At 35.3% G+C, this 24,262-nt stretch overlaps 2 protein-coding genes across 4 annotated transcripts; both read left to right on the forward strand.

Annotated features, from left to right (window-relative positions):
• Nucleotides 1-1,289: 1,289 nt before the first annotated feature.
• Nucleotides 1,290-16,590, forward strand: LOC144569299 (ARM repeat superfamily protein). Of its 3 annotated transcripts, XM_078319574.1 has the most exons (44): nucleotides 1,291-1,527; nucleotides 1,892-2,077; nucleotides 2,170-2,259; nucleotides 2,596-2,669; nucleotides 2,758-2,913; nucleotides 3,128-3,230; nucleotides 3,324-3,379; nucleotides 3,483-3,537; nucleotides 3,623-3,679; nucleotides 3,907-4,008; nucleotides 4,257-4,337; nucleotides 4,415-4,467; nucleotides 5,480-5,552; nucleotides 5,814-5,877; nucleotides 6,136-6,284; nucleotides 6,356-6,480; nucleotides 6,566-6,623; nucleotides 6,899-6,996; nucleotides 7,261-7,345; nucleotides 7,432-7,497; nucleotides 7,617-7,676; nucleotides 7,904-7,990; nucleotides 8,386-8,542; nucleotides 8,920-8,963; nucleotides 9,039-9,131; nucleotides 9,502-9,630; nucleotides 9,870-9,922; nucleotides 10,043-10,091; nucleotides 10,239-10,297; nucleotides 10,633-10,784; nucleotides 10,859-10,968; nucleotides 11,218-11,346; nucleotides 11,434-11,519; nucleotides 11,733-11,848; nucleotides 12,163-12,275; nucleotides 12,431-12,551; nucleotides 12,653-12,771; nucleotides 13,149-13,335; nucleotides 13,666-13,843; nucleotides 14,121-14,433; nucleotides 14,997-15,136; nucleotides 15,769-15,890; nucleotides 16,018-16,219; nucleotides 16,321-16,590. In XM_078319574.1, exons 1-44 carry the CDS (start codon nucleotides 1,423-1,425, stop codon nucleotides 16,397-16,399), a joined length of 4,734 nt encoding a protein of 1,577 aa, XP_078175700.1. In that variant the 5' UTR covers nucleotides 1,291-1,422; the 3' UTR covers nucleotides 16,400-16,590. The 3 variants fall into 3 exon arrangements, with proteins under 3 accessions (XP_078175701.1, XP_078175700.1, XP_078175702.1); XM_078319575.1 differs by lacking the exons at nucleotides 15,769-15,890; nucleotides 16,321-16,590 and having other exon boundaries at nucleotides 1,290-1,527; nucleotides 16,018-16,152; XM_078319576.1 differs by lacking the exons at nucleotides 1,291-1,527; nucleotides 1,892-2,077; nucleotides 2,170-2,259; nucleotides 2,596-2,669; nucleotides 2,758-2,913 and having other exon boundaries at nucleotides 3,205-3,222.
• Nucleotides 16,591-18,986: 2,396 nt separating this feature from the next.
• MTSSB (mitochondrially targeted single-stranded DNA binding protein) lies at nucleotides 18,987-22,704 on the forward strand. The gene is made up of 7 exons (XM_078319585.1): nucleotides 18,987-19,120; nucleotides 19,661-19,734; nucleotides 19,921-20,084; nucleotides 20,538-20,746; nucleotides 21,141-21,241; nucleotides 21,400-21,459; nucleotides 22,477-22,704. Exons 2-7 carry the CDS (start codon nucleotides 19,668-19,670, stop codon nucleotides 22,491-22,493), a joined length of 618 nt encoding a protein of 205 aa, XP_078175711.1. The 5' UTR covers nucleotides 18,987-19,120; nucleotides 19,661-19,667; the 3' UTR covers nucleotides 22,494-22,704.
• The last annotated feature ends 1,558 nt before the right edge of the window (nucleotides 22,705-24,262 follow it).

Consider the following 24,262-nt stretch of genomic DNA (forward strand, 5'->3'; position numbering starts at 1 on the left):
GTTTCATAATTTTTTTTAATCATGGTTTATAAAAAAAATTCCTCGTTTTGTCCACTGGAACCGCTTGATATATTTAAAGAACTAAATTTATATTGGATCGAGATAGGAGTAGGTACGATGGGCATTGGATCTACTTTTAGGTTCAATTAGCTCTAACATCGCACGATTAGTATTAAGATAGGTACGCACATAAATTGATACCGACTCGCACGGCTTTTAATACAGATTGCACGAATCTTAATGCAATCTAATGGTCACTACACCCATCGAACCAAAGTAGGTCCGATGGGCATCAGACCTACTCTGAACTCTATTGGATCAATCCTCAACACGAGGCTACACAGTGGTCGGTGAATAGTGTTGCTGAATGATGCGCAGCGGTTAGATGCAGATCCAGTGGCTCTAATTTCCTCCAAATATTGAATTCGTATTATCAACTATGTTAACTCAAATCTTGAGTTAGATCCGGACCGTCTAATTTATTTTTTTTGATGCAAATATTAAAGAGGCTCTGTGTTCAGACAAGATCAGTTCGGATTCTAATCGGACGATTTGAATCTAAACTCAAAATTTGCGTTACCTCAAAAGATCCGGACTCGGGATGCAAGCTCATGAATGAATTTAGATCCAAATCTTTCAATGTAAGTTTAAAGTAGACATTTTTTATGATAGGTCAGAATTTTTTATGATTCATCTGGAATTTCATTATACCCTACGGTACCGCAAGAATTACGAGCTCCCGTTGTATAGGTGAACTAGTCATCCTTAAAAATCTAAAGCTCGGGGAAACTTTTTTCTTTACAAATAAGGAGAAGTCGCGACTCTTGATAGTTTTCACCCATGTTTAATTGTTAATGGATTCGATTCGTTTGAATTTGAGTGTTAAAGTTTCTTATTTTAACGGAATTATTGAAGCCTTCAAGTTGCTTCTAAATTAATTACCCGGTACCACAATCACAAAACTAATGCTTGGGCCTTTTTTTAGTCCAGATGAGCAAAACTGGCCCAACAAAAAATCGGATTTAACTCCTCTCCAATACTGTAGAATATGGATATCACTTGAGATTAAGTCTCATCACTTTGAGATTCGGGCTAGCGTGGAGGGGCAGTATTATTAGGCTTTGTGATTCGTGCCAAGTTAAAAAGAACGGTCCAGATTCATTTATTGTAAGATATTCCTCTGTGCAATATTGGAGAGGATGTGAGCTTCAAAAAATCTATCTTTTATTCGCGGGTATTATGGAAGTATTGAACTAACGTACCCGAACCCGATAAGTCTCTCCGCTCCGCTCCCAGTCTCCCTCCCAGATCTCCCGAACCTTATGCCGAAAACCAGAGAAGAGACTAAAGACGAGAGAGAGATCTCAAGCTTGGATCAGAGTAAGAAACATACAACAGATTGAGTGAAAGAGAGAAGAAAAAATGGCGTTAATGGCGGCGCTGGAGGCGGATCTGCGCGCGCTATCCGCCGAGTCCCGCCGCCGCCACCCAGCTGTCAAGGATGCTGCCGAGCACGCGATCCTGAAGGTTAGTGGAATGTTTCATTTCACCCCTTCACTTTGTGACGATAACTTCCAGTAGTATACCATTCCATGTCTGTAAGAACAATGAGGACACAGTATATTCCAATTTTATGTATTAGTCCTTGCTGTATAGTTGACTGAATGAAATGACTGAGAACAAGATTTGAACTCACTAGTCTAGTCTTCTTATTTCTCTGAAGCACTAAATTGAAGTTTGAGTCTGAAAATAGCAAAAGGATTCTAAAAGTCCACTGGCTGAGACCACTGACTAAAAGCTATATTCATATTCGTTCCATATGAACATAATAGATTTTAGTTATTCTAGTTTTTGTTTATTTTGATTGAGGTGAATATATTGCTAATTTCAGCTGCGGTCTATGTCTAGTCCGAAGGAGATTGCACAAAATGAGGATATACTGCGAATATTTCTTATGGCATGTGATGTGAAATCACTAAAATTAAATGTTATCGGTCTCTCATGTTTGCAAAAACTCATAGCACATGATGCAGTGGCGCCTTCAGCTCTGAAAGATATATTGTCGACTCTGAAAGATGTGAGCCTTTCAGTTACAAGCTGTCTCCGGTTAACAATGTTATGCTTGTCATTTTTATGTTTACTAACATTCGTCACTGGTAACTCTCTCAGCATGCAGAGATGACAGATGAAAGTGTTCAACTCAAAACCTTGCAAACTATGTTGATCATGTTTCAATCACAGTTGCAACCTCGAGATGAGGTAATAAATTCTTCATAACTCTTTTGTAATTTATAAGTGCATCTTTTTGTTGATAGACCTGAGACAAGCATGTAATTTAGAAACCATTATGTATGGTTGGTATCATTGTCTAAACTGGCTTTTGCCTCCTCACATGGAAAAAAAGCCAATATTGCTGCTTTGCTTTGACTATCAGAAAGCGATGGGTTTCATTGGCATGTAATCCGAAGTGTTGCAGTTTATGGTGTGTTATTTGTGAATGACAGAGTAGTGGTTGTCAGTTGTAAGAAAACAGAACTCATTTTTATTCAAGGAAGATCACAAGTGCAGCCTTCATGCTAGTTTACTATATTACAGGATAACATGGCTCAAGCACTTGGCATCTGTCTCCGGCTTCTAGAAGGCACCAAATCTTCTGATAGTGTTCGGAAGTAAATTGACTAGTAAAATGAATTCTTAATTACCCAAACTTAACCTGACTGTGATACTGAAGCCTATTTATATGCTATTTTTGTTCAGCACTGCTGCTGCCACTTTCAGACAAGCAGTTGCACTGGTGTTTGACGCAGTTGCTGCTGCTGAATCCCTTCCCTCTGGCAAAGCAGCAGCAACAAGTCTTTTATCTCGCACAGGTTCCGTCACTGATAGCGTTACACGTAGCTTCCATCTTTCAGTGTATTTTTCTTGCCTTTGTTTCATCTTGTTCCATATGTATCTTATGCTTGTGACTGAGTAGGACAAAACTAATTTGCGATAAGAAGTACTAAATAGTACTTTAGAACTACTGAGGATATAATTGAAACAAAATAGGATGGTATTCTGGTTCCCTTTTTGCGGTATTTTTTTTTCTGCTGGTTAAATTGGTAGTTTGTGTGGTATCTTATGATAGATCAATTGAGAGCAAACCAACCATGCGGGCAGATCTTACCAAAGAAGGAAAGCTTGGGCTTCGTCTTCTTGAAGACCTGACAGCACTTGCTGCAGGTGGATCTGTATGTGCTAATAAGATGCCTCAATTTACTTATCTGTCCTTTCTGCATCAAATCTGGTAACTTTCATATTAATAAGAGTTCTTTTCTATTTAGGCTGTCTGGTTGAAGTGTATTTCAATCCAGAGGATTTTTGCTCTTGATATTATCGAGTAAGTGTTATACTCAGATTTTAATTTAATGTACTTTGTATTTTGTTATTTAAGATGTAGGATGGGTAATAACATATGTTGGTGACTTCTTGTATCACGTTAGGTTTGTCATGTCCAATTATGTGGCCATCTTTCGGACTTTGTTGCCTTATGAGCAGGTTACTGTCGAAAAACTTATTTTGTTTCTATTTTATAATATTTTATTGATTTAGGGGGTCCTAATACAATTTTTCTACACATCAGGTGTTACGCCACCAAATATGCTCCCTCCTCATGACTTCGCTTCGGACAAATGCAGAGGTATCCAATCTTGAACCAAATATGTACTTAAAGCCTGGTTATGTGAATTGTCACTGGTGTGTTGAAACTTCTAAATGTTGTAAATTATATTGTTCATCACATCTAAGAGGTTGGTCCTTAAGTGAGATTGAGATTATAATCAAGTCACTTATCATCCTTTTTAAAAGACAAGTGACTCTAAAATTTTTGGGCAAGGTCCTGATCTAATTATTACTGCTCATTCCCAGCTTGAAGGGGAAGCAGGAGAACCAATTTTTCGACGTTTGGTTCTTCGGTCAGTTGCTCATGTAATAAGGCTCTATAGCTCATCCCTTGTTACTGAAAGTGAGGTAGTATTTTCTTTCTCCATTTTTGTACTTAAGTCGTCTAGACATGTGACAGCAGCTTACTGTTACTCGTAGTTTCTTCTTTGTTGTTACGTTTGGAAGTGATTGTATGTTATTGTATTTACTAGTTTTTAGTTTGTCTTTGGCACCTTGGAAGCAGATTTTGGCTCCAGGATGCATTTTGGATATTAGTCAGACCGTTAAATCAGATTTATTACAGCAATTTTTACTTATCCTCCTTCTATTAACAGGTGTTTCTCAACATGCTAGTGAAAGTTACTCGGCTTGATTTGCCTTTATGGCACCGCATACTCGTGCTAGAAATATTGAGAGTGAGTTCTTTTTTGTTAACTTTGCTCATGACCTTAAAGCACCTGGTGCATATGCTAATGTGGAGTTATTATGCTAGGGATTTTGTGTAGAAGCTTGCACACTTCGTCTCCTTTTCCAGACATTTGACATGTAAGTGAAAATAACTCAAGTATTTTTATTTTATTACCTGTGATATCATCTTTTGTTATTTTTTTTAAGGTTAGGGGGCGAATTGCCCACTAACCAATTTTTATAAATGAAAGAGAAGGTTACAACCTAGTCATAAAGTAAAAAGTGCAGCAAGCATAGAACAGTAATAACAGTAGTTACCATACCTAATCTTTGGTACAGTAACTGTCTTCTTACAGTGCCGGTACCACTGGTGTATTTCAAGAGCTGTATCATGAATCAATATTGATGTAGTTGTGTTCTGTCTTGTGAGAGAATAGCCCTGTGTTCCTCTCTCGCAAGAGTGACCAACATCCTGCAGACCATAGATCGACCACTGGCTGTGACATGGCTCTCCTGTTAGATCACCAAATGACATCTATGGCATCTAGGTTGTTTACTGGCAGGGAAATATTGCAGTTTGCAGCAGCCCTCTCCAGAAACGTTGTGAGTAGGGGCAAAATCATACGATATTATCCCTATTCTCGAGCTGTTTTGCATAGAAGAGCTTACATTCGGGGGCAGTGCTGCAACCCCTCTTATTTAGTACATGCTGTGCCTGAAGTCTATCCTGTATGACCAGCCAGAGGAATGCTCTGACCTTTGTAGGGGATTTCAGTTTCCAGAGAGCTCGGTTATAAGATGCACTCTATACCTCTGTGGTGTATAAGAGCATACACAGATGCACTTGTGAATTGCCCGTGTTGTGTCCAACGCCACACGGGCCATGTTCCATCATTGTCAGGTGCTGTAGAGCATGAGTAGAAGGATGTGAGTTTCCCTAGGGACTTCAGGGAGAATGAGTGGCTGTTGTCAGAGCCAAGTTGTGGTATGTCTCGGATTCCATATAGGAGCAGTAACGTCTCAGCCCAATGGCATTTTGGGTTGTTGTGTAACTTCCATAGCCATTTACTCAGTAGTGTGTCATCTTTTGTTATTGTTTTGGTAAATAAAAATTGTTCTTTCTTTAAGTGTCCTTTTCTTCATTTTGCAGGAATCCAAAGAACACAAATGTTGTAGAGAATATGGTCCGAGCATTGGCTTTAGTTGTCTCTAACATTCAGATGGTATTGCTTCTCATTTTGAGTTTGTTTGCTTCTTTGAGTTTATTTGGGTCTTTATCTCTATTACATACAGATATAAGCTTTAGAATGGTTAATTGTTTGCAAATTGCAACATAGACACATAGTTATTTTAATTTCTTATTTCCTTACTAATACCTATTAATTTTTTTCGGCTTTAAAGCTAACTGCAAGCCTAATTTTGGATCCTTTGTTTTAGTAAATTCACTGTTTAGTTTTAAGAGATCATACCTCCTTTTGTTCTAGGTTTCAGACTCAAGTGAGGAGAGCCTTGCAGCTGTTGCTGGGATGTTTAGCAGTAAAGCTAAAGGTTTGTAAAAGATTATTTTGTATCAATCTTTTTGTACCATGGTTACAGAGTCTCTCCAGTATGGGGTCCAAATTCTGCACCAAATTCATTTTGATTTAAGTTGAAACCCAATTTAATGTTTCCAACAATAGGTCAGTTGACAAAAGCGAGTGAACGTAAAGGAAAATAAAACCCAATCAATTCTGTTGCTGTACCTGTATGACTTGGTAATTTACCCACTTATCAAGCTGGATACCAAGTAAACATGCATTTTTTCAGGAATTGAATGGAGTATGGATAATGATGCATCCAATAGTGCTGTTTTAGTTGCAAGTGAAGCTCATGCCATTACTCTGGCAATTGAGGGACTTTTAGGTGTAGTTTTCACTATTGCTACTTTGACAGATGAGGCAGTTGACAGCGGTGAGGTAAGAAATGCATACAATAAATTTGAGGATGTTTTATAGGATTTGTGGCTCATACTTTACACTTTGAGCAGCTTGCTTCTCCAAAAGAAGAAAATGCTGCAGTTTTGTGCCCTGGACAAACATTTCATATGTGTACTTCTATGGTCTGCTCAACTTGGTTAACCATTCTTGATGCTCTTTCTTTTATTCTGACAAGGTGGCTTGAACTTTTATTAAAATATTATCAGTATTACATTTTTTTTTCTTTTGGCTGAAGTTTCTTTGTGAATGAACTTTGGCAGATCACAAGGAGAAGCAATAATATTGGAAATACTTAAAGGGTATCAAGCATTCACTCAGGTTATATATGTGTATATAGAAACATAATTGTGATATTTGTATATCTTTTTTAGATAGCAAATGAGAGGTTGGTTTGTAATTAGGATTTGTCTCTATTTTTTGTGGTGGGAGGAGAGGGATGTCTAGATAGCAGAAAAAATATGCAAGTAGTACAAGAGGTTTATGCCACCAGATAATATAATTTCTTGCACCCCCTTGCCTAGAATATACTTCTGTTTAAAATTGTTTAATCTGTACGTTTAAACAGATTCTCAGGTGAACTAACATTGTTTCAGGCATGTGGAGTTTTGGGTGCTGTAGAGCCACTTAACTCTTTTTTGGCATCGCTGTGCAAGTTCACAATCAGCATTCCAACTGAAACTGAGAAGAGAAGGTGATTGTCAATCCTTTAATTTGAAAGCATATATGATTTTATAGCGTGTGCTTATATGGAAAAACTGTGTCGATATTCATGGAAATATTGTGTAAATGTAAACAAGGGAAAAAAGAGAAAAACAGTACTAATATTTTGCTGATTAATGATTTTGGACTTAGACGAATTTCTTGGTTACACTTTTGGCACAAAATTACTGGGTTTCATAGATTTTTGCAAGTTGGATCAACTTTGTAAATGTTTTTTATGCATTCATTATGACAGTGTTCTCATGTCACCCGGATCAAAGAGGGCAGAACCTGTGCCAGATCAGAGGGAGAGCATTGTTCTTACACCAAAGAATGTGCAGGTAATTTTTTTTTTTTTCCTAACAGTTCATGTAATTTTTAGTTGTTGTTTCACTTGACATTTTATATTGTTGATGCTTTGACATAGGCACTGCGAACACTGTTCAATGTGGCACATCGCTTGCATAATGTCCTAGGACCGTCCTGGAGTTTGGTATGTGTTTTTTTTTATTTCTGCTGTCAAATGTTACTTTCATCCTTGTATACGATAGGCATAGCAGATTGCGTTTTTCTCTACTTAATTTTCCTTTTTGTTGGGTAATGCAATCATAGGTTTTGGAGACACTAGCAGCACTTGATCGAGCTATTCATTCTCCATACGCTTCTACACAGGTTATATCCATTTTTCATGACTTAATTTTTATGTCTATTCTTTATCATAGCCCTTAGTTTTCACATGATTTAAAATATATGTTTATCTCGAATGTACATGAATCTGTAATGCTTCAAAGATAAATAAAAGTCTGATACTGTAATATCTCTTGAGGACTTTTGTTATGTCTGTTCTTTAAATTTCTCAAGTTGTTATTTATTTGTATAGATTCTTAATTTATATGTAGGAGGTATCTACGTCTGTTTCACGGATTTTGAGAGAATCATCTGGGCAGTACAGTGACTTCCACATACTATCCTCTTTAAATTCTCAGGTAAGGAGACCAGCATAGGTTAGAAATGCTTTTATGAGCCCATGAATGGTGGTTTTTCCCTGTTAGAAAGTGATATCTCATCCTTATCCTCAGCAGAGGGGAAGGACAATTAAGAGATGTCTATAAAATAGTAAATAACTTGCATATACCTCCCCCTATAAGCCAAGTATATTTTGTGGCAGACAATTAGTCAGGGTTCCAGCCAGTATGAACTACTGGTTTAGAATTAATTTCTTATTATCTAGTTTTTGAAACTGTTTGGCTTGAAAATAAATTGCGGCTCGCTAGTTTGATGAGCCCCCCCCCAAAATAATAATAATAAAGAAATGAGAAATTTATATTTCTACTGTTAGCTGCTAGGCTAATTTGAGATTTTCTTTCTTGTCTGGAGTAAGTTGTTTGAGAGTTCAGCACTGATGAATGTCTATGCTGTGAAGTCACTCCTCTCTGCATTGTGCCAGCTATCAAGCCAGTTTATATCTGGCCAAAATATAGGGAGTGTTTCATTCTCAGTACAACGCATGACAACAATACTTCTCAACAACCTGCACAGTTAAGTATATTTGTTCTGTTTTAGTGTAAGGTCATATAATAGGCTGTTTAACACTAGGAGCAGGTATAAATAATTGTTATGGAAAATTTGAAAACAAAATGATATAAGGCTATGGCATGCAAAATCACTGATCAGCACCCCCCATCCCCGTGCACCACCAACACCTTGCTAACACCAAAACAAGCAAAAGTATTTAAGAAAAAAGTAAGAGAAATCACAAATGGAATATTTTTTTTAATAGAAAGAAAAAAGCAAAATGATGAGATAAAAGAGTGTGATCTTTAACTGGAATACCAGTAAAGCACTCGTATCTATGAGAGATATCATTGCTCCAACATTATATGCTTACCTTAATTCATCTTGTCCTGCTTTTTAGGAGCTGAGCCTATATGGAATCAAATTGCAACCCATCTTATAGAGGTGATATGATTGATTTTACAATTATTTTCAAAATCCATATTATGCACGATCTAATGAAATACAGAATAATTTCAGCTTTCTGATTCCTCCCACCCTAAATTAAGAAGCATGGCCCTTGAAGCATTGGACAAGTCAATTTGTGCTGTTTTAAGCTCTGACAATCTCCAGGTGAGTATTTAGCATTCATTACCTTATATCAGGTGAATTTAGCAAGTTGTTCTTGGATTTTGATCCTATTGCAAGTTTTACTGTGTTATTGAGTTGCATTTGACATTTACTCCTTGTTGTCTAGTTTCTCTGGCCAACCTTTGTAATAATTGAGTGGTAGATGTTTGAGGAGTTTGGAAGCATGAAAGTATCTGTTTGGTAGCTAGCATTTTCTGTTTGTATATTTATTGTATCTCGTCTCAGAGGAACATGTAGGACACGGATTGTAAATGGCATATCTGAAATTGAAATCACATGACAATTGCTTGCTGCTTGAATAATTTTTGTATTTAAAATGATTTTTTGGATTGAGTTAAGTTCCTTCTTGTAGGTGGAGAATGGTTGTATTTCCCGACAGTTTGAGTGCGCACTGCTGTCTCCGTTGATAGGTCTCTGCACAACAAACAAGAATCCTGATGTTAATATTGGAGCTCTTAAAATTCTTTTGCATGTTTTGGAGGTAAAATTATGTAACCTGACTGAGACTCTGTTTCGTTGGTCATTTTTTGACCTTACAAGTCCTTTTGGTAGTTTATAGAAATGTTTGGGCATGTCTGAGGCACTTAAACTTGGTTGCTTAAATTGGTACAAACCAAGTGAAACTCTTTATCCAGCAACAAACTGGTACAATGATCCTTGCAGTTTGGTAATAAATAAATCAATTATGAAATTGTTGTAGTAACTTCAGTTTTCTGTTAGAGGTGTGGAGAAAAGCTGTACCACAGTTGGTCCAATGTCCTTCAAATACTAAGGTGAGTTCTCGTTTTATTCGTCTTTACCTGATTTTCTTAGTTTTGACGAGATCTGTTTATAAGCCTACGAGCATTTGAAACCAAAAACATGATCTGCTAATGTTTAGTTTATATTTCTAGAGCTGTTGCCGATACATCAGAGAAGGATCTTATTCCGTTAGGTTTTCAGGTAAATATCTGAATTAATTATAACAAAGTTTGTTATTGAATCAACACATCAAATTTGTTAATGATATGCAAATCATATGGTCATCTCTTATTATTACAAAACTTGCATCTCTTCTTTCTGATGTCTTTCCAATGCCTTGTTTTGCAGAGCATACGAGTTATCATGAATGAAGAGCTTTCAGCCATTCCTTTACAGTGGCTTGATCAGTAAGCATACTAACATCTTGAGTTTGTAATCTGTCCTAAAAGAAAATTTGCATAGGTTTGTCTTTTGATTATAGAAAATTCCTATGAGCTGTGTAATGTGATAGGTTGTCTTAGTACAATGTTTTTAATTGGATATCTAGTTAAAAGTGACCCACTGGACACTTTACGTCTCGCGATCATCTTCCCTTTCCTAAAATTCGTAGTTTGTCTTTGCTGACAATAAGCAACATTAATGAAAATATGGCTAGCACTTGAATTTGAATGTGGAGTTCATTAAAATATAATGATAATATCGACTTATAGAATCCTTTTCTGGCCTATTTTTATAATCGTAGATGTATGGAAGTTACTGGGGCATATGGTTCTCAGAAAGAAGATTTGAACATCAGTCTTACTGCCATTGGGCTTCTGTGGATGGCCACTGATTTTATTGCTAAGGGATTAGTTAACAATCGCGCTCAAGATTCCTCTCTTCGTACAGAAAATGGTACTGGTACTATTACACCTTAGTTTCACTCCTTTTTTTTTTTTTTTGCTGAATATTTTAATTTTAATTTTCAGATGTAGCTTCTGATAATCATAATTTGGTGAAAAGTGTGCCTGATTATAATAAGCTGCTTTTCTCAGTATTCTCTATATTGCAAAAACTAAGTGCTGATGAGAGGCCTGAGGTACCCTTTTTCATCTCCTAAAGATATCTGATGAGATACTATTTTTTTAGTTTAACAAGTGGGAACTAGAGTTGAGTACAAAGCTTCAGTATTCGTATGGAGTTGATGAGATTATAATTTTGCAATCTACATGTGAGATTGCATGGATGATGATTCAATTTATGTGTTAAACAAAATCCCAGAAATTTTAATACCTGGTTTTATTTTGACCTGATTAGTTGGCCTTATTATTCTTTTATTTTGCTCAAGGTAAGGAATTCTGCAATTCGGACCCTTTTCCAAACCTTGAGCAGCCATGGCCAGAAAATATCTAGAAGTATGTGGGAAGATTGTCTCTGGACATATGTATTTCCCATTTTGGATCTTGTTTCGCACCTGGTATGCTCCTAAACCCCTGATCAGTCATCCTTTTATCTATTTATGTTTCGTTGCTTTCTTTTAATTGCTTGACATGCTTTTACACAGGCATCCACCTCTTCAAAGGATGAATGGCAAGGGAAAGAACTTGGAACACGGGGTGGGAAAGCTGTTCATATGCTTATTCATCACAGGTATACTATTAAACATTGTTGGTGGGAAATTTATTGTAAATGGACATAAATTTTGATTATGCATGCTCTTTTACGGAGCATGGATGTATGTCCATGAACCAGTATGTTTGGCTTATTTAACCTTTTGTGTTGGGTTTTACTTTAAAATTATAGTTTTGTCATATTCCTAAAATAATACAGTTGTTTTGGCTAATGAAACTCAATTGTTTACAGCCGTAACACTGCACAGAAACAGTGGGATGAGACAATTGTTTTGGTGTTAGGTGGCATAGCGCGGCTGCTACGTTCTTTCTTTCCCCTGCTTCAGAGCTTACACAATTTCTCATCTGGTGAATTGCCCATTTCTCAAGATAACGTGCTTGCAATTTTTTTTTTGTTGGACTAAGGATTACCATAATGACAACTCGTCTGATCCTTAGCATTTTTTTTTGTTCAGTAGTATTTTGAGTCTATCAAGGCTTTATTTTATTACGGTTGTCTGAGGTTTAATTAGGTCTACTTATGGTTGATTAACAACTATGTGATTCCTGCTCAGTTACAGTAGGCATGTGAGTGCATCAGTAGTAAGGTTGCTTGCCAGTATTTATTGCTGCGAGTGTGTATCTTGTCTTAACTGCATTTGACAGCATGCATACAATTTCAGGATGGGAGATTTTATTAGAGTTCGTCAAAAACAGCATCTTGACTGGTAGTAAAGAAGTTGGACTTGCTGCAATAAGCTGCTTGCAAACTCTTGTTAGCTCACATTGCCCAAAGGTAATATTTTGATTTTCATTCTTATCAAGGAGTTCTTGTTGTTAATAAAGCAAATGCACTTTTCTTCTTTTGTTAAAGCTTAAAAGTGGGATAAGTGAGATATTTATCTTGTTGAAGAGTCTAATAGTATATTCATTTTTGCTAAAATTTGTTAGGGAAATCTCGAAGCCTCCTATATCAAATCTATGCTTGAAGTCTATGAGCTGGTCCTTCAAACTCCAAATTACAAAATAAACTCAGCTGATAAGGTTAAGCAGGAGATTCTACATGGTCTTGGTAATACATTGAACTTTGCATAACCTTTGTGCAAGCTATGACAAATGGTTCCATTTTGGGCTGTTACTGGTTTTTCATTTTCTCTATTTTGGTTAATGTAGGAGATTTGTACTTCCAAGCTCAATCATTGTTTGATGCTGACATGTATCTACGGCTCACATCCATCCTTCATACAACAATCCGGAATTCAAAGGGCTCCGATGACTTTGAGAATGAAGTGGTACGTTGATGTACTAGTAGAAATTGAACAAATAGCTTGCCCAATTAATCAGTCACTGTGTTACAAAATATTTTTGCGTTTGTGTTTGGAGTTCCTTTGGTTTATAGTTATTGGTTTTATTGAAAACTTATCTTGAATACTCTGATCAGAGTTGTAAGTGAATTGAACTGTTGTTAACTAATGTTGTTGGCCAATCATCTATCTTTTAACATTGCGCCAACTTCAAGTGACATTTTAGTGGTACAGTTTTCTCCTTTCTTAATATTTAACTTTCTTGTTTATTTATTGATGTATTTCATAGATTAATTATTTTAGTTAACAAACTAGAAAATGTTTTCTTTCTTTGAAACGCTTACAATTGAACTTTGATGCTTTAGGGTAATGTATCTCCAGTGCAAAGGACTGTCCTTGATATAATACCAAAGCTCCGACCAACTGATGATCTGCCTACAATGTGGGCCCCCCTTCTCCATGAGCTCCTCTGCTATCTCATTGGACTCGAATTATCGACAGACAAAGGAAAAGGTGGCAAAGAACAAAGTGGTGGCCTCCACAAGGATGCCGGTAATTGGCATCTGGTTGTTGTCTGGTTACTTTAATATATATTATGCTGTATTGGTAAATGGACTGTCTAGCATTACAAAACTGACAGTATGTCTTTTTGTGCTGGAAGTGGTACATTATCTTGTTATTTGTTCTAAACCTAAAAGGTTGAAGCTAGATCTAAGCAGAAACCCTATAGAAAGAGCAAGTAAAAACAATCCATACTTCTCTCCAGTAAATTAAATGAACCAGGCCAATTATGATAGACTGAATTGGGCTGTGTTATACATTGGTGGTTGATGGTGATGTTTGGTGAATGACACTGATACTAACTGGTACCTTGATTGACAGGGGTAGGACCTCATTCCCCCTTGGACTCTTCTGAATCAGAGGCCAACGATACGATTACATATGGCTGGAGTCCATTGTTTGTAGAGAAGCTTCTACCTATTATTGTGGATCTCTATGTCCATGCTCCACCAATTGAAAGATTTGGCATCTCTCCTGAACTAATAAAAGGTCTTGGGAGGTAAAGCAAACACCTCATGTTTTTATTCACCTGTAATCTATAGATGTACATCATTCATTATATACAACTAAAAAATTGCATCTAAAGTAATACTTATGTCAGTCATTTCCTGACAACTGCAATTTTTTATGTATCATCTTTATCTTTGTTCCTTTTGGCTTTAAATATGGATTACTTCTGTGGTCTGCCCGTATTACTGGTCACAACCATTTATGTTACTTGGTATCTAGTACTGAAATCCACAAGTACAAGATACTGAAATGCCATTACTTGTTAGGTGCATGAATACTAGGAGGGACAACCCGACAGGCTCCCTTTGGAGGATTTCACTGGACTGTTTCAATAAGCTTGTGGCTGATGATGGCAGAAGTCCCTCACTTTTGGATGCCAAAACTGAGACAACTACATATAGGCTTACTAGAGCACGACTGTGGAAGGAAGTAGCTGATGTTTATGAAATATTTCTCGTTGGTTCATGTGGTCGTGCATTGACCTCTGATGTGCTAAAGGCTGATGAGCTGATTGAGATGAATTTTCTTAAAGTACTTGGTGAACATGTGCTAAAAGGCCAAGTAGACGCTCCTGTTGAGGTACATCTATTACTTCTTTTGGAACTCTTCAGGCTCCCCTGTTTGGTTACCAAACCATTAGCGGTATGCTTATCGTGATTAGTACCTTTATGATATGCTTAATAGGTCTGTGTATGTTTTGTTTGCTGTGTGTTTTGTGGTTTTCATTGGCTTGTTTTGACCTAGGGTCTCTATGGCTTTTGGTTGGTTGTCACTTGTTAGTAGCCTGTTGATCTTGAAGTTTGTTGTGTCTCTTTTCAGTTGCTTATGCTGGATCTAAAGATTTTATTTTAGTTCTTAAAGGTTTTATTATATTGTGGTTTGCCAGCTTGATAATGTCCAGGTAAAAAATGAGTTGATTGTACACTGGCACAGGCGCTAATTTCTTTTGGTTCCCAACTCATTTTCTGGGTTATTTACAAGTCTTATGACATTGTTTTCTTGCAGTATTTTATGATTTTATGTTGTCACAACATCTTCAATTATCCTCTTAGCTGAAAGCAGTACTTGCATGTGATAACTTTTTATAATGGTATAACCAAACAGTTGTTTTAGCTCATCTAAATACATATATCTATGTGCAGATATTAGAGAAGCTGGTGACAACCCTAGATCGATGTGCATCTCGAACAGGATCTTTACCTCTTGAAAGTGTCGGACTCTTGCCTCCGAACTGTAGCAGATTCTCCCTTAGTTGTTTGCAGATGATGTTTTCTCTGTGCAGGTACGTCTTCCTTGCTAGAAGTTACGTATTCATCTTACTTAAATTGTTGTGAAGTTACTTTAGTTGTCAGTGATACATTCTACTGTGTAATTGTACTTCATTGGATCAGTTCAGCAATCCTTTTATATGAAAAGTTCAATTCGACCTTGCCTGGTTGAATTGTTCAAGAGATCTTGATCTGAATCTGACCTGCTAACTTACCATGGCATTCTGAATGTTGAACATTTATAATGAAGCCTGGAATTTTGGGCAAATTGATCCTATTTTTTAACATCTTTGGATCATAACCTGTGAATTGAACCTGTGTTTTCAAAAGAATTGAAATGAAGTACCGACTGTCTAAGATCGGTCCATTATATGAGGTCCTAAATCCTAATTGACCCTATACTCAGAGAAAATCGTGAAATTAAATCATTTCATAATGTATATCCTCTACTTTTTTGGCTGGATCTGGTCACTCTGACGCTATCAGGGGCTGGTCAACATAAATGTAGGTAGAGATTTGCTAATAATCTCTGATTAAAATGTATGTAGGTCAAAAGAAAAAAGTAGTTCTGAAATAATTAAACATGTGCATGCTTGTTAATACGGCATATTTTCTGATAGTCTAATCTGCTGACTACTGGTTGCAGTTGCACATCAGTAGGTAGCTGGCCCCCTTCAAGGTTAGAAGTCAGCAAAGTTTCGATCATGATTCTTATGAAGAGATGTGAGGTTATACTAAACCAGTTCTTAAAAGACGAGAATGCCTTGGGTACTTCATCATTTGCCTTGTATATTTTTTTTTTTAAATGATGAAGTACTCTAGCAAATGCCTTGGGTACTTCATCATTTGCCTTATGAACAGATGTGATCCTCAATGAATATTGTTTGATTCACAGGTGAAAGTTCATTACCTGGTGTGAGAACTGAAGAGGCGATTGTTGTCCTTCAGGAGCTTGCTCGGCTCAATATTCATTCTGACACTTTGGCCTCTCTTCCTTTACTGCCATATTTAAAGGAGATATTGAAGAACAAGGAATCTTGTGAGCGTGCTCATTTGTTGGTGTTATTTCCATCACTTTGCGAGCTTGTTGTGTCAAGGTTTGGCAAATTATTTTCTCTCACAAGGACATAAATTCTCAATTTCTTGACCTCAAATTTTGCCTATGTTGTGACTGCTATGTATACGGTTGATTTTACAGGGAAGCAAGAGTCAGAGAACTTGTTCAAGTGCTTCTTCGACTAATAACCTCGGAACTTGGGCTGCAACATCTGTCTTGATTAATCTAGACTTAGATTATGTCTTGCTTTTCATTTTATTTGAGGTTTGTTTGCTGTGTTCTTTTGATTCGTTGGAGCACATTTGTGAGTTACCTTTTTTTTTTTTTTTTTTTTTTGTAATGCCTTGTTCTTGTAAAGAAATTTTAGAAAAGAAATATAGGGAATTTTAAATCTAGTTGTCTTTTACTACAGGAATCACTCCTATATCTGACTCGTGTTGTATTATTGTTTTCCTAGCAAATGTTAAAGAAACAGCTAACATACCAGTCTCTGGAGAATACACTAGTCTCTGGAGAAGTACAAGTATTTCATGTCAAATATCATAAATGGTGTTCGGTTAGTGTAAGATCACAAGTGGGAAAAATCAAAGAACGTTAATATTTTTCGACTTCTTTTATCTTGTACAAAAAAACTAAAATTTTCTGATATTGTATGTGCATGCATTGATTTAAAGATAACCATGATCATTACATATTTTTAAATTTGTAGTTTTACAAATTTTAATGAAAAATAGTTGTGGTAATTAAATTCGGGTCAATTTCTTATGCCATTAAAAGATAAATAAATTAAAAAATATGACATAGGGAACTATAAATTTACAGAAATAACTTGGGACGGTGACAGTGTCAGCATCATACTTAAAATCGATCCAAGGCATCAACTTGGTAACTTACCCAATGCTGGTTTATTTGAACCACAACCAGCTCGTCCAATAAACCGGCCACCAAGGGAATCGTTCAACCCCACTTCGATCCGAATCCGCATCGTCTGCATTAACTCAAAAGAGCATCTTTTGAGTTAATACATATCGAATGTCCGATTGTAAGCAGAATCCATCTGGTTCCTGTCTAAAATATAGTTTTTAATATTAATGTGTGGATCTGATTTGTACAAATTTTAAAACTGATCGGACGGTTCAGGTGCATTAACTCAAAAGATTTCTTTTTGAATTAATGCAGAGGATACAAATTCCTTCGATCCTATATTTCAATTTTTGTTTTAGCTCGTCAAGTGACGCAGTGATTCAGCCGGATTCAAGGCTTTTTCGAAACCAAGTGTATAACTGAACTGCCTGTATAGGGTTTCATGTGTCAGTGTCTTGTGTCCCAAATCTTTTATTTATAGTTTTAAAATTTAAATAGTAATCGGTCAATATGATTTCTATATTAAAATATAGATAGAGATTAAATTTTATATTTTTAAATAGATACAAAATTATTGTTTTTAGATGATCCATAAACAATGATTTTGTACTTACAAAAAAATAATAAACAATTTTCAAGAAAATATATATAAAATTTGATCTCCAAACAATTTTAATATGGAGATTGTGTTAATCAATTTGAATTGACTATTTGAACTTTAAAATAAAATGTGAAACACAATAAAACACAAAAAATATAAATATTTGAACCCTCCTCTTCTTATTGTGATGCTAGCAATCATCACAAACTTTGAAAGGGGAGGTAGCACAATTGGCTAGGAAAAAATCTTAGAGTTGTTATACCCAAAGGTCGAGAGTTCGATTCTTCCTCACGACTTCGCAGCTTCTGCAAAGATTTTCAAAAAAAATCATCACAAACCTTTGCCTCTGTGGATTTGCGATTATGTTTAAACATATTTTATTAAAACTATATACAAATTATATTTATATAAAATTCACGTTTAACATAAATTCAAATAGAGTTTATACATAATTTTATACTTTAGTAAATAAGATTTACATATGTCCCATTTGTACCGATGGATTTATCGAGATACAAAATATCCTCTACGACAAATAAATAAAAGCATTTCTCATAATCATCATCGTCGTCGTCATCTTTCATAAATTATCAATGAAAGCATACAATGATGCTATCAAAGAGGATTTTAGAATCAAGTCAGCAAGGTGCAAGTACATTAAAAAGGACTGAGTTTTCTTTATTCATCCTGAGCCACACGATTCTATTTATTTTTCTTTATTTTTCACATATCTTTTCTTATTAAATCAAATGTGTTTGATGTACCTGACATTTAAACAAAATTTTAAAATGATACAACCTTTCTTGTATTTTTCTACATGATTTATGATGTGACTTATCTATTGTATAAGTCTTTAATGTCATGTTTTATATAAAGTTAATGGGAATTAAATTACTTACTCTATCTTATTTTTCATATGTTATATATCTTGTTTGATAGTTTATATTGTATATTAAATTAATCCACACGAAAGAGTAAGATATTGAGAAATGAATTCAAGTCTATAATAGTGGATTCTATTAGTAGAGTAAGTTAATCTACATGAAGAGATGGAATAACTTACTCCGAATTAACTCACCTCTTACTCGATCTTACTTCTTCTATTTTACTTCTTGTTTAGCTCCTTAAGCATAGAGTAAGAAGTTTACTCCACAACCAAACATGGCCTAACATTTAAAAAAATATTTATTATACCTAATTTACCATATATATCAATATATGCAAGATTTTCTACAGATCAAAATTTTCGGCGCCTAATTTGTTCGAACAAATCGGAGCCGTTCGTTTATCAAAATATCTGAAAAGACATCGCCAGTTCGCGACGCATATTGGGCCAAACGGACCCTATAGGTTTCATGGTCCAATAGGCCCATATAAAGTAGCAAAATTTTACAAAAGTCCCCAGGTCTGTTGCTGGCACCTCCTCTCTCTCTCTCCCTCTCTCCTCGCAGTAACGCGTGCATAAATCCTCTGAAAGTATGTTTCTTTTTTCGGAAATTGTTAGGCTTTAGGGTTTAGGGTTTAAGGTTTTGGTTTAGGGTTTGTGACGAGAAGAGATATACTGGCATGTAGGCTTTCATTAATTTTATACGGAAGGGAGATTTGGAATTCGCATCCTCTGAGATATCTCATATTTTGCGTGACTTTTTGGAAAATCTCAACCATTCAAATACGTTCTGAACGAATCTCAGAGATCAAATAATGACACATCGGTCATGCAAAATATGAGATATCTCAGAGGATACGCACTCACTTGTTTGTACAAGTGGTTGAATGAAGGTGGGATTAATCCTGTCAAGATAAGCAAGAGCGTTATTAAATTAAGTATTATGAGACATTGTCACTTTAATTTCGTAATTAACTGCTATATTGTGTTTCATATCCTTCAGTAATCTGTGCATCTCTATTTACAGGAAAGTCTATTGTTACATATCTAGTGTAATTTGTATCTATCTTCTAAGATGCCTCTTGCTTATTTTGCAATATTCTTGTTGCTAACCTCCTTCTTGTGTGTAGATTGAATATGGGTTCACTGAGTGCTGGGTTTTTGAAGGGCTTGAAAAGGATGGTAGCACAAAGAAGTTCAATAGGTGGTTAATTTTTCCATTCCCATAAAATGTTAATTCAATTGTTATAGTTTTCTATACTCATTTTGGATCTGAAGTATGAGAAATGAATTATCTGATAAAATGACAAAAGCATTCAGTACCAATTTCTTCTTTAGTTGAATATGGCCCACAGGCTTTTGGGTTATCTGATTTTTTTAATTTATGCAGACCTCAGTACAAAATTTCTCGCATGCAATTACTCAACCTCGTCGTTCGATGAATTGCCGGAGATGAACAACTTAGACAGTGACAAAACTATAAACACAAAGAGAGGTGTTGGGCCGGAAAATGTCGACCCCGCAAAGGGTTGGGGCTTCAGGGGTGTTCACAAGGTACCAATTCTCAATTAATTTATCTAAAATTCCATTCTTATATCCAATGCATATAGACCTTCACTTTGAGAGTAGCTTGTCTCACTAGGCCTCAATTGGTGGTAACTCGTACCTTTTCTGGTATGTGCATGCTAGAAAGTATTGTTTTCCACTATCAACCTATTCTCTCTCTTTTTTTATCTTGGTTTGTGTGCACCAAAGCACATCTGGCCATGCTGCTTCTTCCATTCTTTTTTTGTTAATTTGGGGCTTCCTTTCAAGTACCTGAACCAACCAATCTGCCGGCACAAGAACAAGGTATTGGCTGGCTGAGCCAGAAACCTTGGTCCTTGTACATGGCAGAAAATTTTATGGCTCGGCCCATGCACAAGGACCAAGATTTTGCCAGTATCTTGCATTACTGGTTTGATATTCATGTTTTGTTGATAAATTTCAGCATTCCATTTTATTTAGGCATTTCTTTGTGGAAAAGTTGGGGATCCACCAGTGCAGAAAATACTAAGGAGTGGACGCTCAGTGACGATATTAACTGTTGGTACTGGGGGAATGTTCGATCAGAGAATTGTAGGAAGTAATGATGTTCCAAGGCCGGTACAGTGGCATCGTATTACGATACACAATGAGAATTTAGGCAACTATGCAGTTCGTCAGTTGGTGAAGGAGTATGATTCTTTCCCTTTCCTCCAATTATCTGGGAGGTTTTGTTTTTCCTTCCAACAGGATTTTTTATTTACATTTTCCGAGCATTTTTTTTTTGACAGATAAGTTGTCTTTGGCAACACAATAGTTCTGATTGTAAACATAGTTTATGGATCTTTTGTTTTACAATGAAAATGTTGGAACAAGCTGCTGAATCATAGAATTGCAGAATGTACCATTGTGGTTATTCTAATTAAAACAAGTATCTAAAATTGCCAAATAATTCTTAAAAAGAAGAAAACTCACACCTATTGTGCTTTCTTTTATTAAAGGGGCTAAGTATTGGCCAAGACAGTGATTTAAACTGGTAAATGCTTTCTGTAACTATCTTTTTGCAAAATCTTGTGAGCCATGCAGTGCTCCAGTGTTTGTTGAGGGAGATATAGAGACTAGGGTCTATAATGACAGCATTACAGGTCAGGTGAGAAGCGTAGCTGAGGTTGTTGTGAGGCGTGAAGGTATAGTTAATTGCTTTATTGTTATGGTATAGTTAATTGCTTTATTGTTATTCATCTTTAAAATGCGCTTCTCTCGACATCATTTTCTTTTTTAATGCAGAAAGAAAGTTACAAAAATATTTCGGGAATAATTTATTTTGGGCTTGTTTAATATGTAGGCAAAATTCGGTTGATTAAAGCAGGAAATGGTGCTGCAAATTGGTCATTGGATGAGCTGAGTAAGCACTATCTCTTGTGTTTTACGTTTCTAATTGAATATTTTCATGCTTGTTGGTTTATTGAATATATTTGACAAACTCAAAAAGTTATTGGCAAGGTTGTAATTGAAGTGTATGTATTGGCCAAGTGGATCAGACATTGGACATTTGGAAAAAAAAAAAAAATGATAATTTGTCTTAACCAACAAGGTAACAAATCATGTCAGTGTTTTTTGCAAATATGTGAAATGTTTATGTAACCTGCAGAAAGTCTTATGTTACCATTTGTCCGATCTAAAATACTTGTAAATTTATGCAATGGTATCAAGTGTTATCATTCCCCGAGGATAGCCGAGTTAGTAGGGTGTATCTGACAGCCCGATTGAAATCTAGTTGTTCAGACTGGATCTTTGTTAATGAACTTCTCTAGTATACAAAATCCACCATCATTTTTCTTAATGAACAGCTCTTTTTAATAAAATAATCCTGCTATCTGATCATGTTATAGCAAGCAGCATGGACTGGGTATTATTGGTGCTTCAATTAGTTATAATTTCTTGTGAGTGAGGCTATGGTACATTGCAATGCATGGATTCGGTTTGTGCATTGGATTCATATCTTCATTTTCAAAGTCCAAATAATCAATCCGAACCGTTCAACATTATTATCTTATGAAAATATACTTGGAGATCAAATTTTATATATTTTTGGAATTATTTTATTATTTATTTAGACAATTTGAAAATCACTTGATCAAAAAATTCGGGACCATCTGAGAGTAGTGATTTTCTACCTACCTAAAAAATAGTAAAAAAAAAAGTTCCAAAATATATAAAATTTAATCTTCAAGTATATTTTTATATGATAACAACGTTGAACAGTTCGGATTGATTATTTGGATTTGAAAACGGAGATATGAATCCAATGCATGGACCAATCTGCGCATTGCAATGTACCATAGCCTCACTCATTTCTTGTTATTTCTTTTTTCCTGACTTCTCCAATACTTAATTTCTCGTCCTGGATTCCATGTCTCAGGGGAAGGGTTGCTCTAATTTCTGGTGATCTATTATTGTTCCATGAGCTACAGGAAACTGAATGAACGACTATCGTATTGCCTGTGTTATCCTTTCTTGGAATTGGGTTGTCTATTTCCTCTCTGTATTTGCTTGGTACTTTTGATAATATCGCATTGAAGTTCATAAACATTGCCTCCCTGTTGGCCTTTTGTTGGAACTTCCTGTGGTTTTAGTACGTAGTTACAAATTTTTTTTTAATGCATTTAAATGATAGCTACAATTACTAGTCACTTAACTTGGTAGGAGCTTTTTGAATTGAGCCGCTCTGTGCCCACTGGTACGCCGTATTGTCATCAGTATATTTCATTTGATTTTTGAGGTCTTTTGATTCTCGGACAAGTGTTTTCGTGAGATTAGGAAATAGGAACATATCTTGACGAGTAGTGCCAAGAGCAATTTGAAATTCAAGAATAATTTAAACTTAAATTTAAAAGTTTATGATTCGAATATAATATAGTATTATTCAATTATAGTTTTTTGTTTTATAGTATTAGAATATGAATTTTTACAATGTAGATAAAAATATATTTGGAGATCAAATTTATATATATATTTTTGGAATTTTTTTAATAATTGTTTAAATAGATAAAATTAATTGATCTAAAGATTTTAAACTAATTGAAACTGAATGATTATCTATCTATCTAAAGAATGGTAAAAATTCTAACAAAGTATATAAAATTTGATTTCAAGTATATTTTCATATGAAAATCATATTGAAATTGATTGTTTAGACTTTGAAAATGAAAATGAAAATGAAAATATGGATTCATAGCACACCCTGATTTGTACTTTGCAAAGTTATGTAATCTCGCTATGAAGTAACTAACATTATTTTTTTATATTTTAATATTTTTTTAATAATTTTAAGATGTGTCGAAAAAGAATAATATGAAAATAGAACTATCTAACACTTCCAATTTTATTTCGTGAAGTTTAATATGGTATGCCACTGACAGAACCGGGTTGCAGCTAGGGGTGTTCAAACGGTTCGGTTTAATCGGTTTTGGACCGAACCGAATTAGTTTGGTTTAAACGGTTCGGTTATTTTGGTTTATTGGATCGGTTCGGTTGGCTTTTCAAAACCGAATTATAACTTCGGTTCGGTTCGGTTTGAAAAATTTCAAAACCGAAATAACAGAACCGACCGAACTTTCATATAATATGAATTTGATCGGAATCACCCCGGTTTATTTTTTAATACTCCGGTTTATTTTTTAATCAATTGCTTTAAATACTTGGTTTATTTCTAAATATCTTAGTTTATTTCTTAATACTCCGGTTTATTTCTTAATATACTTCGGTTTATTATAAATCAATTATTTTAAATAAAAAAAAATTAATATATTTCGGTTTGAACCGAACAAACCGAACAAACCAAAATAAAACTTCAGTTCGGTTTGGTTCGGTTACAATGCTAATTCGGTTCGGTTCGGTTCTATTTTTAAAACCGAATTATAATTTTGGTTTGCCAAGTTCGGTTCGGTTTCAACCGAAACGAACCGATGAACACCCCTAGTTGCAGCTTAGCATTCCTTCACTAACTAAAATGAACAGCAGCAGCAAAAATGTAACTAGACAAAATCAAAATCTGATAAATGATTTTAAGTAACTTCTATCACTATTGTTTACTGTATTCATTTTCATCATTGACGATCACCTCAATCACCATTGTTCACTATATTGATTTTCAACTTCGCAACTTACAATTGGTAATTAACAGAAAAGGCCAAATGCTCTTGTCA

The sequence above is a fragment of the Carex rostrata genome, chromosome 18, assembly GCF_964058835.1.
Source record: "Carex rostrata chromosome 18, lpCarRost1.2, whole genome shotgun sequence".
Lineage (NCBI taxonomy): Eukaryota > Viridiplantae > Streptophyta > Magnoliopsida > Poales > Cyperaceae > Carex > Carex rostrata.

Coding starts and splice junctions, on each gene's coding strand:
- LOC144569299 (XM_078319574.1), top strand. CDS start 1,423: ATGGCGTTAATGGCGGCGCTGGAGGCGGATCTGCGCGCGCTATCCGCC. Junction 1,528..1,891: donor CCGAGCACGCGATCCTGAAG/GTTAGTGGAATG, acceptor TGCTAATTTCAG/CTGCGGTCTATGTCTAGTCC. Junction 2,260..2,595: donor AGTTGCAACCTCGAGATGAG/GTAATAAATTCT, acceptor ACTATATTACAG/GATAACATGGCTCAAGCACT.
- MTSSB (XM_078319585.1), top strand. CDS start 19,668: ATGGGTTCACTGAGTGCTGGGTTTTTGAAGGGCTTGAAAAGGATGGTA. Junction 19,735..19,920: donor AGCACAAAGAAGTTCAATAG/GTGGTTAATTTT, acceptor TAATTTATGCAG/ACCTCAGTACAAAATTTCTC. Junction 20,085..20,537: donor GCTTCAGGGGTGTTCACAAG/GTACCAATTCTC, acceptor CATTTTATTTAG/GCATTTCTTTGTGGAAAAGT.